Below are 18,531 nucleotides of genomic sequence, written 5' to 3'. Positions count from 1 at the left end.
TTTATGTCTTGGGTTTTGAAATGATCTTTGTACATTCTCTCGATTTCAAGTACATGCATGTCAAAATTATAGCACCTCATCGGTTACTTCGTTTAATTGATGGGTAATTTCCATATTACCCATTGCCTCCTCATAACGTTGTCGATCTTCGGCCTGGGTGGGATACCAATCGGTTGGGCGGCAGCATCGTTGAAAACGTGTCTTAAATGATCCCAAACTTTGCAGCATTGAGTGGGCGGCATAGCCGGGTATAAATAGCCAGGGTAGGAACATAAATATGAAACCCAAAATTGCTATGAAAACATTGGACAGCATGTGCTCATAGAAGGCCACAATTATGCCGAGTAACTGGAAAAAATAGAAATATAGATTGAAAAAAAAATTAAAAAAATAATTAAAATAGGAGGCGTGGATTTTTTTTAAGATTTTTTTTTCAAGAACTATTTAGACGTGGATATTTTAAAGAAAATCATTTAAGGATTTATCAGACATGATTTCTCAAATAATAATTTTAAAAGACTAATAGGGCGTGGAATATTTTAAAGGAAAATTTAGCAAGGACTATGGAGGATGGATTTTTAAATAATATTTTTTATAATATTTAAATATTTGCAGGGACTATGGAGGCGTGGATTTGTAAATAATACTTTTCGCAAGGACTATGGATGCGTGGATTTGTAAATAATATTTTTTGCAAGGGCTATGGAGGCATGGATTTGTAAATAATATTTTTGGCAAGGACTATGGAGGCTTGGATTTGTAAACAGTATTTTTTGCAAGGACTATGGAGGCGTGGATTTGTAAGAAATATTTTTTGCAAGGACTATGGAGGCGTGGATTTGTAAAAAATATTTTTTGCAAGGACTATGGAGGCGTGGATTTGTAAAAAATATTTTTTGCAAGGACTATAGAGGCGTGGATTTGTAAAAAATATTTTTTGCAAGGGCTATGGAGGCGTGGATTTGTAAGAGATATTTTTTGCAAGGACTATGGAGGCGTGGATTTGTAAAAAATATTTTTTGCAAGGGCTATGGAGGCGTGTACTATGCAAGCGTGAATTTTGATGGTTGGATTTGTAAATAATATTTTTTGCAAGGACTATGGAGGCATGGATTTGTAAAAACTATTTTTTGCAAGGACTATGGAGGCGTGGATTTGTAAACAGTATTTTTTGCAAGGACTATGGAGGCGTGGATTTGTAAGAGATATTTTTTGCAAGGACTATGGAGGCGTGGATTTGTAAAAAATATTTTTTGCAAGGGCTATGGAGGCGTGTACTATGCAAGCGTGAATTTTGATGGTTGGATTTGTAAATAATATTTTTTGCAAGGACTATGGAGGCGTGGATTTGTAAAAAATATTTTTTGCAAGGACTATGGAGGCGTGGATTTGTAAACAGTATTTTTTGCAAGGACTATGGAGGCGTGGATTTGTAAGAGATATTTTTTGCAAGGACTATGGAGGCGTGGATTTGTAAAAAATATTTTTTTTGCAAGGACTATGGAGGCGTGGATTTGTAAAAAATATTTTTTTTGCAAGGACTATGGAGGCGTGGATTTGTAAAAAATATTTTTTGCAAGGAGTATGGAGGCGTGAATTTTTAAATGGACGATGGGTGGATTTGTAAAAAATATTTTTGGCAAGGACTATGGAGGCGTGAAATTTTAAATGGACTATGGAGGTGTGGATTTTTAAATAATATTTTTTATAATATTTAAATAATATTTTTTGGAGGTGTGGATTTGTAAATAATATTTTTTTCAAGAACTACTAAGGACTAGATTTTTAAATAATATTTTTACAAGAACTATGAAGGCGTGGATTTTTTAATTAATTTTTTTAAGGACTACTAAGATTTTTAAATAATTTTTTTTTCAAGTAATATTAAGGCGTAGATTATAACATAATATTTTTTCAACAACTCTTGAGGCTTGGATGTTTTAAATATATTATTTTACTTACCAATGCCACCAGCATACCCAAGGGTGCTACAAATCTCAAAATATTAATATTCCAGGTCGAGAAACGATGATTTGTCATAAATTCAAAATCACGTTGGAAACGAACGCGACCATATATCCAGAGTACGACTAATATTAATAGCAAATTAATTGCTGTATGGGTGGTATAAGTATCAACTGCCAGGGCCGTGAAGTAGGTAATGCCGTGCTGAAATTTAAATTAAATATTATTTATTTGATTTATAAGATGTTTGATATACTTACATTCGACGTAAAGTAAAGGGAAACAGCAGTCATTAGGCCAACTAGACCCATTGCAACTTCCAACTTCTTTTCACGCAGTTTTACAAATTCATCAAATATTGTGGTTAAAATTGAATTAAATTGAATGAGCTGTAAACGAAATTTGAGAAACAATTTTAGTTCTCTTATGAAATTAGTTTCACAAAGTTAGGGCAAGGGTACTTGCCCATGAGATACCTACAATTAATAATAATGCACTCAGGAATAACATGAAATACAACAGCATAGACCAAAAGTTGGGCCAGGGCATATCTGCCATTACACTGCCGCTTGACAAATACAGCGTCCAAATATTCTCAACATCAGAGTAATAATTATTGTCCGTTTTTACTAAAATACAAATTGCATTTGTATGAAATAAATATTAAAAATTTTAATTGTTCCTCCTTACCTCTCAAATAGACTTCTGTAAAATTCTGCAACATATCTATGCCCAACATTAGGAAAAATTGTCCCAAACCAATTATCCAGCTATATTTTACAATATTCGTTTTGAATTTATTATAGCTGGAGAGGGTTATAAATAGACCCCAGCCGGGGCCAAATGCAGATATACCATAAATGGGTATGGCAGCAATGCCGACTTCAACATCTCGCCAAGTTGGTATAAAGAGATGACGATAAACTTTCTCTGCGCCAGGTATGAAACTGAAGCGTATCAAAAGGAATAGCAGAAGACCGAGCAAAGTCCAAACGCAGTAACGAATGATGACACCGAACTGAAAAATGACATCGACATATAAAAGGATATCATCTTAGCTGTGGTTCAAGTCTCAAGGATCAATTGGCCAATAGATTAAATACATAATTTTTTCAAGGACCAACGACATTAAAATTTTTAATAAATTTTAAAAGAAACCATAGTACATTTTTTAATTTATATTTAAAAAAAATAAGGAACATTATTTAAGGGACATATGTAATAAAAGGGAAGATTTTTATAGTTCTAGTAGATATATAAATGGATTTTTGGGAATGATTGAAAAGGCATTTTAGAAATGTAAAACTGAGTTTTTGAAGGGTCCATTACAAATATAAGCGTCGATTATTTAACAAAATATTTTTTTGGAGGAATATTTAGTCGCGTATTCTTAAAAAATATTTATTCGAGGAATATTGAGGCTTAGATGTTTTTAAAACATATTTTTCAACGACTCTTCAATGGTAGATATTTTAATTAAATTTCTTTATGAACCATAGAGGAGAGGATTTTTAAAAACATTTTTTAATATTCAGGCGTGTAGAGGAGTAAGTTTTCAAGAATATTTTGTTTTTAAGAAACATAGAGGCGGGCATTTTTACTGAATGTTTTTTTCAAGTGCTTTAGAGGCTGGGCGAAAAAAATAAGGGGCGTAGAGACGTGAATTTTTAAAGACTATTTTTTCAAGTACCATGGAAGCGTGGGTTTTTTAAAGAATATATTTTTTAAGGACCATAGAGGCGGGGATTTAAAAATATTTTTTTCAAGTACCTTAAATGCGTGGATTTTTAAATAATAGTTATTTCAGAGACCATAGGGGCGTGAATTTAAGAGGCGAGGATTTGTTTTAAATATAAGAAAACTTTTTCAAGAACCATAGAAGCGTGCATTATTAATGAATATTTTTTCACTGACCATAGAGTTCTGAATTTTTTATAGAATATTTTTTTCAATGACCATAAAGACGTGAATTTTATGATAAAATAATTTTTGTAAGGGCCATAGAGGCGTGGATTTTATGATAGAATATTTTTTCAAGGACTATAGAGGCGTGGATTTTATGATAAAATATTTTTCAAGGACCACAGAGGCGTGGATTTGATGATAAAATATTTTTTCAAGGACCATCGAGCCGTGGATTTTATGGTAATTTTTTAAGGACCATAGAGGTATAGAATATTTATTAAGGCGTTGACGTTTAAATATTTTTCCAGGAGTAGGCTTTTTAACAGAATCGGGGATTTTTTTAAGAATTTTTTTTTTTCGGGTGAGGTTATATATAATAATTTGTTTTTTATACCCTCCACCATAGTATGTAGGGTATATTAGTTTTGTTTTTCCGTTTGTAACGCATCGAAATAATCATTTCGGACCCTATAAAGTATATATATTCTTGATCAGCGTAAAATTCTAAGACGATCTAAGCACGTCCGTCTGTCTGTTGTAATCACTCTAGCGTCTAAACGAATTGAGATAGAGCCCCAAAATTTTGCATAGAGTCGTCTTTTGTCTGCAGGCAGGTCAAGTTCGATGATGGGCTATATCGGTCCACGTTTAGGCATAACTCCCATATAAGGGTACCTCCCAATTTTCGGTATTTTGAAGTTCTTGAGCGAGTTTTTCTACCGAATTCGCTGAAATTTGGTACTTCGAGTTCTTATTATGTAGCAAATCTCCCCATCAAAAATTATAAATATAGGTCAATTTTTTCGGACAGCCCCCATATAAGGGTATCCCCAATTTTCAGTATTTTGAGGTTCTTGAGCGCGTTTTTCAACCGAATTCTCTGAAATTTGGTATTTTGTAGTCGTATATGGTAACAAATCTCCCCACCAAAAATTATTAATATTCACCGCTTTTTAGGGGTAGTCCCCATATAACCCCATTTTTATACCCTCCACCATAGTATGGAGGGTATATTAGTTTTGTTTTTCCGTTTGTAACGCATCGAAATAATCATTTCCGACCCTATAAAGTATATATATACTTGATCAGTGCAAAATTCTAGGACGATTTAAGCATGTCCGTCTGTCCGTCTGTTGTAATCACTCTAGCGTCTAAACGAATTGAGATAGATCGACAAAAATTTGCATAGAGTCGTCTTTTGTCTGCAGGCAGGTCAAGTTCGAAGATGGTCCACGTTTAGGCATAGCTCCCATATAAGGGTACCTCCGAATTTTCGGTATTTTGGGGATCTTGAGCACGTTTTCAACCGAATTCGCTTAAATTTTGTACATTGGGTTCTTATTTAGTGTCAAACATCTACGCAAAAAATTATACACATCGGTCTACATTTTCTGATAGCCCCCATATAAGGGTACCCCCAAATTTTCGGTATTTTGAAGTTCTTGAGTGCGTTCTTCAACCGAATTCGCTGAAATTTGATACTTTGAGTTCTTATTGGATAGCAAAACTTCCCACCATATAGGTCCATTTTTTCGGATAGCCCCCATATAAGGGTACCACCCAATTTTCGGTATTTGGGGGATCTTGAGCGCGTTTTTCAACCGAATTCGCTGAAATTTGGTACATTGGGTTCTTATTTGGTGCCAAATATCTAAACCAAAAATTATAAACATAGGTCCACTTTTTCTGATAGCCCCCAAGTTTCGGTATTTTGGGATTCTTGAGCGCGTTTTTCAACCGAATTTGCTGTAATTTGGTATTTTGTAGTCGTATTTGGTAACAAATCTCCCTACCAAAAATTATTAATATTCACCCCATTTTAGGTGTAGTCCCCATATAACCCCCTTTTTTATATTAAAATAGTTAGCAAATTTGTTCCGTGTGTTGGGGTTATCTATAGACGAAATTCTCAGTTCATACCCTGCAGTATGGAATTTTAAAACGATATAGTCGATTTGGCCATATGTTGTAATCACTTTTCTATTGGAGGATATTGACTTAAAAAGTAGAACGTGTAGGCCTAGGTCCTACATAAAACATCCTACATATTTAATATTTAGCGTGATGAACGGTATTGGGATTCAAAACTATATTATTAGCTTGGAGCTTGAGCTATATCGGCCATTGATTAGGAATAACCTCTTATTTAATAAAAACACCACGTATTCGCTAATTCCTACACAACGTTGTTAATATTGGTCCCGCTTTAGTATGCCTCTTATAAATTTGGCCTCTTAATTGGAGTATTTTCAGGATTTTATACACATGTTTCACCCTACTATGTCAACATTTTGGGGTTTTGAGATTGACATTACTGAAATTTCTATTTTGGTTGCAACAATCGGTAGAATTGCAGTTATATATATGTTCCCTATATTTTTATTTAAAATTTTTTTTTAGAATTTCTATGGTGGAGGGTATCCAAAGTTCGGCCCGGCCGAACTTAACGCTTTTTTACTTGTTTATATTAAAATAGTTATCTGATTTGTTCCGTGTGTTGCGGTTGTGTAGTCGTTACGGGGAATAGTCAATTTTTACCCTGCAAAGACTATTTAGCTATCTGTTGTAAGCATTCCGCCTTCTAAAGATATTGTGATAAAAAAACTCAAACATGATGATAATGAAATATATCGGCAGACATTTAGGCATCTCCTCAATATTGCGATACCTCCTGAAGGAAAGAATTGAGATAAACAATTAAAATATTGGGTTCAAAATTGGCATATACCGGTCATTAATTAGGTATAGCCCTCATATAATGATATCCCCAAATATTCACTAGTTCCTACACTATGTAATCAATATTGGTCCCTCAATATTAGTATCAGTCCACTTTTTGGAGCTTACAGATTTTAGGAAAAATCACCATTTAAATTTCTGAAATTTGTATTTGGTGTAGATAATGGTTTACATAAATCGGTTTGTAGAATTATCGATATATACCCACTTTTTGGTATGTTCCCTATATTTTCATTGCATGTACCTGTCAGTATAACTATGGTGGAGGGTATCCAAAGTTCGGCCCGGCCGAACTTAACGCTTTTTCACTTGTTTATATTAAAATAGTTATGCAAATTGTTCCGCGTTTTGGATTTGGTTCTAAGACTCTGTTGTAATCATATCACCTAGCCCCTGTGTGGGAGGTACCAGATGGAGTGGACCGATATTCCCCATCTTCGAACTTGAACTAAATTTGGAAGAAATAATAAGATGGTCAAAGTTTGGATGAAATCAAACTTTTCTAGAACAATTTGGGCCAAAGAAATATGGGGTCTAGAACCATTTTAACCGTGTCAAAGTGTATACACCCTCATTATCCATAAATTTCTAATGGACAAATATACCCTCAATTGTCCATTAAAAATTTCTGAAATTTGTTTTATAGTTTGCATTGTGGTTTACATAACCGGTTTGTGGAAATGTCGATATAGGTCCACTTTTTGGTATTTTCCCCTACGCCACCCTTTTTCAAGTACCTGTCAGTATATCTATGGTGGAGGGTATCCAAAGTTCGGCCCGGCCGAACTTAACGCTTTTTCACTTGTTTTTTTTTTGACGTAGTTTTTAAAATAAAATCTTTTCTGATGTAGGGTTTTAAGAATATTTTTTAAGGTCTACAGATGCATAGGCATTTTAAAGACTAATTATTTTTTCGAGGACCACAGAGTCGCGGATTTTTTAAATAATATTTTCATATTCACAAATCTTTAAAGAATATTTTTATGGCAACGGAGGCGTGGATTTTTTGTTAAAGAATATTTTGATTTTCAAAGGCAATGGAGACGTGGAATATTTAAAAATATTGTTTTTTACTAATAAAATATACGTTATCCTTACTTACCGTTTCTGTTTTGAAGAATTTATAGACTATAACTGCAACTATGACCCACACCAACAAAGCACAAAGAATCAATTGCCAGGACATAGAAAACTCCACATCATCATAGTGGAACATATTTACATCATGGAAAAGGGAACTAAAACAAAAGAAAGAAAAAATAATAAGGGAATGACCAAAATCGGACAGGACTGATTATATGATAGCCTACACCACATAGAGTGTACACAAGAGGCAATCTTAAGTTTTTGTTGTTGTTGTAATCTTTAATACCGATTTAAACCAATCTTAATAAATGCCATATTCAATGATTTTTGTTGTATGTGTACAATAGAAGTAGCATCTATGGAGGACCATTGACATCGAAACAAACTTAACACAAATCTACAAATTCGCATGAAATCATAGAAAAAATATATGGAAGGTACATCTAAAACTTCACCGATTTCAATAGAACTTTACGTCAGTTTGGTACGCTGTGTAAAATGTCGTAGCAATCGGACACAGGTTAGGAATTTGGTGCACAATTTGCATGAAATCGGAAGAGTAAACCGATTTTCCGAAATTTCAATAGGGGTTTCGTTTCATTCGGGACATAAATGCGACCTGCACTTTGTTAGCCAAATGACAGACGGACTATAAAAGGTATGGACTATAAAAAGGACAGGAATACCAACAACAACAAACTTGTTGTTGTAACTTACTGAAAATATAAAACCGATGGTATATGATGATTAATATAATTATCATTATATGACATTGATGTTTCATTGCTGCTATCTCCCGAACCACTGCCTTCATTGGATTCGGTAAGGTTACCAAATTTCATATTACATAACTGAAAGATAAAAATTCAAAATTTTATTATTTATTCAAATTGAATGAATTGACATCCTTTTTACAACTTACATTGATTTCTTGTTCATCGGTTAAGTTTTGGGCCCATTTTTTAAATCCTTCACAACTCCATGGCAATGTGGGATTCAGCGATGCAAAGAAGTAGAGCAATGGTACCATGGCAAATATACTGTAGTAAGTGAGCACACATATATTCATAGCCAGCGTCACATAACCAATTCCTGGGATTTTTTATTATTTATTATTTTTAAAGTTTTTTAATATTAATAATTATTTTTAATATTACCTTTAAATAACGGCGATAGACGAAATGCCGATATAAATCCACTGCTGGAAAATTGACCCATAAACGATTGTATCACAATAAAGGGTATTATGTAGACGGCCAAACTTATGAGATAAACCGGTAGAAATGAAACCACTGTAATGAAGGAAAAATCATCATTCGCCGAATATGATACAAATTAAAAAAAAGGGATATATTGCAAAGAATGCAGTTATAATCATTTTCATATTTTTACGTCGGATATTTTGTTATTTATCAAAATGATGAAAATATTTAAGGCCAGGGGGCCTAGCCCCTGCCCCCTCTCTCTGTCTGTTGTTTACTACCTGTGTATAGACTACCTCATTTCTGAACCTCTGAACGCCATTGTAAGTCCTGGACCCCTGTGTACGCCCCTGTCTTTGTCATATAAGAACCATCCGAGCCGAGGAGGTATCACCACAATTTACGAAGGTTGTCATATGAACCGCTAAGACATCCAAAGCATTGGATCGGATGGAACAGCTGTATTCAACCCTTCGCCAGCCGCTACCGAAACAAATCAAAGATACCAGCAGAGATGAGCCTTACAGTCTGACTTCACTTCTGTCCCCAGTAAATTAGTAAATACGTTGTTAGCAAAAATGTTCCCTCTGATGAAAAGTTGGTATCGAATTGTTCAATATTAACGTAGATTTCATACATTTAATTTACACGCCATATGCAGAGGACTGAACCTGAACGGTTTTAGCGATCCTTGACTTGTCGAAATGTGTTTGTTGGACCACCCTCCTATTTGGAAATGTTGGATAATTATCAATAATTATAATCAATTTTACGCGTGAACGCCAGTTATAGGCGAAATTCAAAAACAAGAAGTCGAAGAGTGAAATAGGGTGTTCGCCATGAAAGGACCACTCTACGGAGACCATTTACTAAAATTAACCGAAATCAGTAAGGAAAATAGTAAAGTCGAACTGGGCCGATTATATGATACACCTCACCATTTTAGGTATATTCTACATATGTATCCAAACAGATGTCGCCATTTCGAAGGAACATTGACATGAAATTGAATGAACTTAAATATGTGATCTTAACATTACACACTCTATTAAAATATAATATCAATCAGGAAAATATATATGGAAACTATATTACATCTAAATCTGAACCGATTACAAGGAAACTTGCCAGAGATTAATTTATATTTAGTGTACCATTTACTTAAAATTGGACAAAAGTATATATAGGAGCTATCTGTAAATCTAAACCGATTTCAAGAAAACTTGACACACGAAAGGTTATAGTAACTTCAGCAAATTGTACAAAAGTGTGTGCCAGTACGCCAAACTTTGGGTTATTGTTGTACAATTTACCTTAAATCGGACGAAAATATATATGGGAACTATATCTACATCTGAACCGATTTTCACGAAACTTAACATATGTAATTCTAGACGCAATTCAGTACACTATGAAAAAATTCGTACAAATAGAAAGATATATAGAGACTTTAATGCATCATTTACATAAAATCGGACCAAAATATATATGGGAGCTATATCTACATCTGAATCGATTTTCACGAAACTTAGCACACATCATTCTAGACCTGATCCAGTACCCCATGACAAATTTCGTATAAATCGAAAGGTATTTAGGGTCTTTGATGCCCCATTTACCTTAAATCGGACGAAAATATGTGTATATAGGAGCTATATCAAAATCTGATCAAATTTTCTCGAAACTTGACACACGTCATTCTAGACTCAATTCAGTACACTATGCCAAATTTCGTGCAAATCGAATGATCGGACGAAAATATATATAGAAGCTATATCTAAATCTGGACCGATTTCCAGGAAACTTAACATACATCATTCTAGACCTAATCTAGACCAAATTTCGTGCAAATCGAAAGATATATAGGGACTTTGGCACACCATTTACATTAAATCGGACGAAAATATATATGGGAGCTATATTTAAATCTGGACTGATTTTCAGGAAACTTAACATACATCATTCTTGACCTAATTCAATACGCTATGCCAAATTTTGTACAAATCGAAAGATATATAGGGACTTTGGTAAACCATTTACATTAAATCGGACGAAAATATATATGGGAGCTATATCTAATATATATATATATATATATGTCACCTATGCCAAATTTCATCCAATTCTGATCATAAATGCGACCTGTACTTTGTTTACGAACGAAATTCAAGCCGGAATAATAGCCTGAAATGAGTACTATTTTAATGTCCTTTAAAGATGTGCGAGTGTATACTAGAGTAAAGTATACGCAACGAAATATTGAGTTTAATAGTTTTTTCTGTATTTTAAATCAGGAGGTGCTTCAGTTTTGTCCGCGTGCATTTCCGACTTAATTTTTTTTTTTAATTTGAAAATTTTTGACTTTAACTTCGATTTTTTTATGTTTGTATTTTACAAATTGCATTACTTTGTTTTCAAAAAAAAAAAAAAAAATATCATTTAATATCATAAAGTACTGAGAAATTTCAACGAAAAAATTGCTATTTATACCCTCACCACACTGTGGTACAGGGTATTATGTTTTTGTGCATATGTTTGTAACATGCAAAAGGAATCGAGATAGACCCATGGCTCCTTTTGAGAATATGCAAAGAATCACTTTCTGAGTCGATATATGCATGTGCGTCTGTCCACGTATTTTTGTGAACAAAGTACAGGTCGCATTTATGATCTGATTTGGATGAAATTTGGCACATGCCACTTATTTGTCCCAAGGTCTTGATTGATATATGCCTAGTTTTGTTTAAACCGGTCCAGATTTCGGTATAGCTCCCATATATAGTTTTATGCAATAGATTATATAAATAGATTTTATGTTAATGGTGCCCCAAACTCCAAATATTGGTCCGATTGAGATAAAATTTTGCACAAAGTACTGAACTAGGTCCAGATTGATGTATGCGAGGTTTGTCCGATTGAGACAAAATTTTGCATAGCGTATTGAAGTAATTACAGGTTGATATCCGTAGTCCCATTTATGTAGTCCCATTTTATGTATATTGTGCACCATAGATCCTGTTCTGTTTGCACGGTATTTTTTGTTATTCCGATTTTATGCAAATGGAGGAGCCTATGTCTTTACATGAAATATAGCATAGCGAATTGGATTGAAGTAGTTTCAAGTTTAGATATAGGTTCCAAACATGTTTTCATCCGATTTCATTAAACGGTGTACCAAATATCTGAAGTTTGTCTGATTTGGACGAATTAGTGCATAACTTATCAAATGGAACCTACAATAATGTGTATTGGATTTTGTGTCGAGATAAATTTTGGATAGCGCCTTTGCTGCAGGATGCGAAAGTTTATATCAGTAATTTTGTCCAAGACACCATATACGTAAAATGCAACGATTTGGAGAAATCTTAATAATAATATTTTCAAATGTCTTCGAAATGGGAAATATTGCCACGCCTTTTTAGGTTACCTCCCGACGTAAACTTTCAAAATGCGCATCTTCTATTTTTGGCAAATCGAAAGATATATAGGGACTTTGGTGCACCATTTAAATTAAATCGAACGAAAATATATATGGGAGCTATATATATATCTGAACTTATTTTCACGAATCTAAGCAGACATCATTCTAGACTCTATTCAGTACACTATGCCAAATTTCGTGCAAATCAAAAGAGATATAGGGACTTTGGTGCAGCATTTAAGTAAAATCGGATGAAAACACATGAGGGAGCTATATACCGATTTTACGAAACTTGACACATATAATTTTAGATCCAATTCGGTACGCTATGCCAAATTTCGTGCAAATCGAAAGATATATAGAAACTTTGGTGAACCATTTCTATTAAATCGTTTGTAGAATGTAATCTTCAATATTTTAAAAAATCTATTTTTTATATTTCTTTGAAATTCAAATTAATAATATAATAAAAAATATATATATAATAAAAAAAACAGTAATAAAATAATAATCATTGTGGTGGCCTTTGGTATAGGTATGTATGTAGGTACATCGCACCTATTGCAAACATGAGAATAAATACGGCTTGTTGATAACCACAAACCCATAATCGAAACGAATAAAGATTACAATTATTATTATATTTAAATATGAATATGTACATATATAGATGTTGTTTAGTATATATTTACCCGGGTATTACCTATTAAGATGAAATGATACATACCCGTATATACATTTCAATTCGAATATTTCTTTACAGAATGGAAATTTATTTTAGTGTATCAAACCTGTAAAGAACATTTGACTTCTTTGACTATATTACACGGACATAAAAATATAGTAAATAATTCTGATATATCCTATATCTTTTTAGATTCGAGATATCTTCATCTCCTCCTAAACGGTTCGAAAACAGTCTACCAGCGGGTCATTATTAGAAAGGTCTTGAAGTCATCTTTTCAGAGTTGAAAAATATATACAATTTTGTGGAAATTTTAAAGGACCTTTAAATAAACTGCAATTTTTAGTTAAAAACCACAGTATAGAAATCAGACACAGTATATCAGGATTGATTATTAAACATTTTCATATGTAAAAGCTCGAAATAACACTGATTATATTACTTTTGATATTCGTTTGTTATATATCGTCGGGTTAGTTGCCCACACTCGGAAGCCCCCTCTTACTATGAAAAAGCAACGAAAAAGAAAACCAATCCCCCCAATGTTGACGACCCCCACAAACGCATAAAGGACCACGATCTGTGAATCTCAAGAAGTACAAAGCCGATATTATTGCCTTACAGGAAATGCGATGGAAAGGAACTCGCGTAAGTAAATCAGATGATTACGCCCTGTATTATAGCTGCCATGAAACGAGACGTGAATTTGGCTGCGGATTTATTGTTAATAGGAGAATAAAAGACCTCGTCTCCAGATTTACTCCAGTAGATGAGCGAATTGCTATAATCCGTATAAAAGCGAAGTTCTTCTACATCAGTCTTATTTGCGCCCATGCTCCGACCGAAGACAAAGATGAACAGACCAATGACATTTTTTACAAGCACCTGGAAGCTGCATATGACTGCTGCCCTCGCCATGACATTAAAATTCTGCTAGGAGATTTTAATGCAAAAATCGGAAGTGAAAATATTTCTGGTCCCACCGTCGGAAAATTCAACCTCCATGAAGAAACATCCGACAACGGCATGTGGTTGATTGACTTCGCGGGAGCAAAAAACATGGTAGTTAGCAGCACCAGATCATCTCACAAGATTCATAAACACAAGGTCACCTGGATTTCTCCTGATCAAGCAACGAGAAATCAAATTGACCATGTTGTGATAGACGGGAGCGTGAGCAAATCGAGATGTACAGGAGTCAGAATGAAGTCTGAACACCAAACCAAAGGCTTTGGTGCAGGCACATCCTTCTGTAGAGATGGAGAGGGAAACCTGGTGATAGATACAGGCAGCGTGCTGAGGATCTGGAAGGAGCATTCCGAAAAACTTCTGGTATCAAATAGTAGCGGTGAAGAGGATACCCCAGAACCAATAATAGATGACGGTATAGAGTGTATACCACCTAGCCAAGATGAGGTCAGAATAGCAATGAAGAATAATAAAGAAGCAGGTGTCGATGGGTTACAAGCCGAACTATTCAAGACTGGTGGTCAGATGCTGGTCAGGAGCATACACCAGCTGATTAGTAAAATTTGGCTAGAGGAATGCATGCCCAATGATTGGAACCTCAGCATCCTGTGTCCCGCGCACAAAAAAGGAAACAAGACGATATGTGCCAATTATAGATTAATAAGTCTCCTTCCCATCGCATATAAAGTGCTATCCAGCGTACTTTGTGAACGACTGAAGCCAATGGTCAATGACATTATTGGACCATACCAATGCGGCTTCAGACCTGGCAAGTGCACCATTGACCAGATTTTCAATCTGCGTCAAATTCTGGAAAAACCCACCAAAAACACATCGAAACATACCACATCGAAACATTCGTCGACTATAAAGCCGCATTCGATAGCCCTATCCGTTCAGAGGTGTATAAAGCCATGTCTACGTTTGGCATTCCTGAAAAATTAATACGGCTATGAGGGATAACTTTAACTGGCACTAGATCGGAGCCCTTTAATACCGAACGAGGATTCAGACAATGTGACAGTTAGTCGTGTGACATTTTTAACCAACTGTGGACCAACTGTGGAACTTGAGAACTACATCTTCGAGGTAGTCAACGATTTTATATACGTTGTTCCGCCATAAAAAAACTAATGACATCAGTTTTGAAATTCGGAGAAGGATAGTGATGGCCAACAGATGCTACTATGGTCTGAGTAAGCAACTCAAAAGCAAGGCCACCTCCCGCCAGACCAAACTCACACTCTACAAGACGCTGATACTACCCGTTCTGTTATATGGATCTGAAGCATGGGTACTTGCGCAAGCACATGAGGCAGCTCTTGGGGTGTTTGAGAGAAAAAATTCTCCGGAAGATCTATTGGCCAATCTGCGACGACGCTGAATATCGGCGTCGAATGAACCACGAGCTTTACAATCTATACGCGGACATCGAAATAGTCAGTCGTATCGAGCTGCAGCGACTACGTTGGCTAGGCCATGTTGTGAGAATGGATGAAGATGCCCCAACCGAAAAGGCATATAAAAGCGAACCAGCTGATGGCTCACGCAGAAGGGGAAGGCCACGAATAAGATGGAAAAATGAAGTGGAAGACAACATTGCCGAATATGATCTTTCAAACTGGAAAACCTGCGCAAAAGACGGACGCGCCTGGAAATCTGTTTAAGCTCGGCTTATGGAACGAAAGTTCTGTCACAAGAGTCGTATATGGTAACAAATCTCCCTACCAAACATTATTAATAATCGCACCCTTTTAGGGGTAGTCCCCATATAACCCCCTTTTTATATTAAAATAGTTATCTGATTTGTTCCGTTTGTTGGTGTTGTCCCCATATAGGCGTATTCTATTATAGTATGGAGGATATTCGTTACTCGAATTTGTAAGTTTTTACCCTACCGCCTTCTAAGGATGTCTTGATAAAAAAATCGAATCTGATAATGAAATATATAGGTCAGCACTTAGACATCACCCCCATAAAATGATACCTCCTGAAGCCAAGTATTGAAATTGAGCTATTTCGGTCCTTAATTAGGCATTGCCCCTCATATAATGATAACTCCAAATATTCGTTAATTCCTATACAATGTAATCAATATTGGTCCCCCTTTAGACATAGCCTCATATAACATTGCAATCTAAATTACAGTAGTTTGAAGATTTCATACACATGTTTCACTCCACCATGCGTAATCATTATAGGTCCACGTTTTGGGGTTATTAGATTTTATGAAAAATGTCGATTAATAATCGTGGAAATTTGTATTTGGTGTACATATCGGTTTGTAGAATTATCGGTATAGGTCCACTTTATGGCATGCTCCCTATATTTTCATTTCAAGTACCTTTCAGTATACCTATGGTGGAGGGTATCCAAAGTTCGACCCGGCCGAAATTAACGCTTTTTTCACTTGTTAGATTTCTTTTTTTCTATTTTAATCTAAGAAATGCTGCATCTATATATTTCAGTAAATTCAGTATAAATTCTTGATTATGAATAATTTTTGGACTCGTCCAAAATGTTAATTATAAATAAATTTCATTATGTCGAACAAATATCTTGGAAGACCGAACAGGTTTTCTAAGTATTCGTATGAGGGTTTTGATATAATAACGTACGTATTTTTAAATCCCGTTTTAATTGCAAAATTTATTTTTATTATGTGGTCATACTGCCCAAATTCTTTATGCTGTGATTGACTGATTTCCAAAGTTTCAACATTTTCTTGATGGCGTTTTCACGTTTGAAATTCTTTAAATTTATTTAATGTTTTTTTGTCAAGCTGCTTTAATTTAATTACTTATCACCTCGAAATAATATCATACAATTAGATTCTACTTACACATTTGCTTGTTCGGAAATATCACAAACTTACCTCCCGATTCCATTGACAAATACCAAGACATGGAGAAGATATCAACACGAAATGCCAAACTTAGGCCGGCATAAATAAAATCATTAGGATGCAGCCAATTGCCGCGTTGAGTGTCGGGAACAAAAGGCTGGCGCCCGCTTTCATATGACGTCTCGTAGACCATAATGACGGGGCAGATCTAGAGTTTGCCGGCAAATGTAAATATCTTTGTAATTGAAGTGTGTGTGTGTTTTGTATTATCTTTACGTTGTGATATTTACTTTGCCCCACTGGGCGGGCTTTTTATATTTTGCACAGGCACACACTCAGACAAATAAAAACAAAATTTCTATGAACTTGACATTGAAAATATTTTATTAAGAACGCACATTCAGACTGACCGACTGACTGGCTGACATACGACAACAAAGTATGATTTATTTATTGTTGTTATTTTAAGAACGCGTTCAAATAATAAAGAAACGGATCACGGTAATGAGATTTGTGTTTTTCACTTGAACGCGATGGAGATTTCTACGCCTCGTTATTTCCGGATTTTTTGTTTTGTTTTTTTTTTTTTGTTAATAAATTTAGCACTAATTTTAATTAATCTTTTTATTTGTTGGTCATTTGTTGTTGTTTTTTCGTCTTCATTCGCAGTTTTTAATTAATATTAATTTTTTCATTCAAAAAGCGGTCACACACACTCAAACGAACACACACACACACACTGGGCCCATTAAACATTCAATATGTATGTTATTGAATATTATGGCTGAGAGGGTGGGGGCCTGGATTTGTTGATTTGTTTTTATTGTTGTTGTCGCTGTTAATATTCAAATGCATCGAAAGCAGAGCGTAAATATGCAGCGTTCTAATTAGTCGAAGCTTTGACGAACAACTAAACGATCTGTTAGCTAAACAAATCACAAAACCTTTGATAGGCCCCCAACCGTTGAGTGAGAGATTCCGAAAGCGGTAGCCGCCACAGCTACATATCACCACCAATTGAGAAATTTATCCACACTGAGTAACCACAACAAATACGAAATGCAGCTTTTTTGTGATCACAATGAACGTTGAAATTCGGAAAGTCGGAGAGATGATCTTTTATATCAGCTGGTAAGTATGTCAGATGGCCGGTCGCTCATTCAAATACTGCGAGAATACACATCATCGGGAACATCCAGCTAAAATCGTCATCATTGAAAATTTGTATTTGTTTGTATTTAGTTCACACACTGGGTAATTTGAGATTTTATTTGAAATTCATGTTGAAATGCAAAGTGACCTAATGGGGGAGTAATTATTGTCGGCGCCAGTGAGAACACGATATATTAACATCGATAAATCTCGATAGAATATAGTTTGTCGTCTATATATTTAGTATCGCGTTGTAAGCAATAATGATATAGATAGGTTTAGTACGGATTGATATATGAGGGATGTAACAGTGTAAGTCAATTTGTAGTTAGCTAAGCTAGCCTTTTTTTCACCATCCAACTTGTGTATTCAATATTTCTTAAATATACAGATGTCCAGAATGGAAACAAAGGCTAAGATTTCCGGCAGAGATTTGTTTAAGTAATTCCAATAAAATGTCGAATATCGAAACATCTATCGATGTCGAACATTGTCTCCGTAGTTTATTTTCAAGAGTCCAGAAAGCCAAATTACATTATCTTCGTTTGGAGAAAGCAGCTAC

General features: G+C 34.8%; 1 protein-coding gene across 1 annotated transcript; it reads right to left on the bottom strand.

The window, feature by feature from the left end:
- Positions 1-65: 65 nt before the first annotated feature.
- Positions 66-17,028, bottom strand: LOC133336419 (sodium- and chloride-dependent neutral and basic amino acid transporter B(0+)-like). The gene is made up of 10 exons (XM_061544713.1): positions 16,848-17,028; positions 8,853-8,987; positions 8,618-8,787; positions 8,413-8,546; positions 7,712-7,847; positions 2,656-2,983; positions 2,446-2,594; positions 2,226-2,354; positions 1,963-2,169; positions 66-348 (listed from the first exon to the last, which is right to left on the bottom strand). The coding sequence occupies exons 1-10, from the start codon at positions 17,008-17,010 to the stop codon at positions 67-69; spliced, it is 1,833 nt and encodes a 610-aa protein (XP_061400697.1). The 5' UTR covers positions 17,011-17,028; the 3' UTR covers position 66.
- Positions 17,029-18,531: the final 1,503 nt, after the last annotated feature.

Source organism: Musca vetustissima, unplaced genomic scaffold, assembly GCF_032173495.1.
Source record: "Musca vetustissima isolate MV318-11 ecotype Yass unplaced genomic scaffold, APGP_CSIRO_Mvet_v1 utg3365, whole genome shotgun sequence".
Taxonomy (NCBI): Eukaryota; Metazoa; Arthropoda; class Insecta; order Diptera; family Muscidae; genus Musca; species Musca vetustissima.
The sequence above is the reverse complement of the archived record's forward strand: the minus strand, read 5'-3'. Positions and strand labels throughout refer to the sequence as shown.

Bases quoted from the DNA above. Each gene is read 5' to 3' on its own strand.
- LOC133336419 (XM_061544713.1), bottom strand. From the start codon at position 17,010: ATGGTCTACGAGACGTCATATGAAAGCGGGCGCCAGCCTTTTGTTCCC. The intron at 8,988-16,847 runs GTAAGTTTGTGA...CCTTCATTACAG, and splicing joins TTTGTCAATGGAATCGGGAG to TGGTTTCATTTCTACCGGTT. The intron at 2,170-2,225 runs GTAAGTATATCA...TTTAAATTTCAG, and splicing joins CCCTTTACTTTACGTCGAAT to CACGGCATTACCTACTTCAC.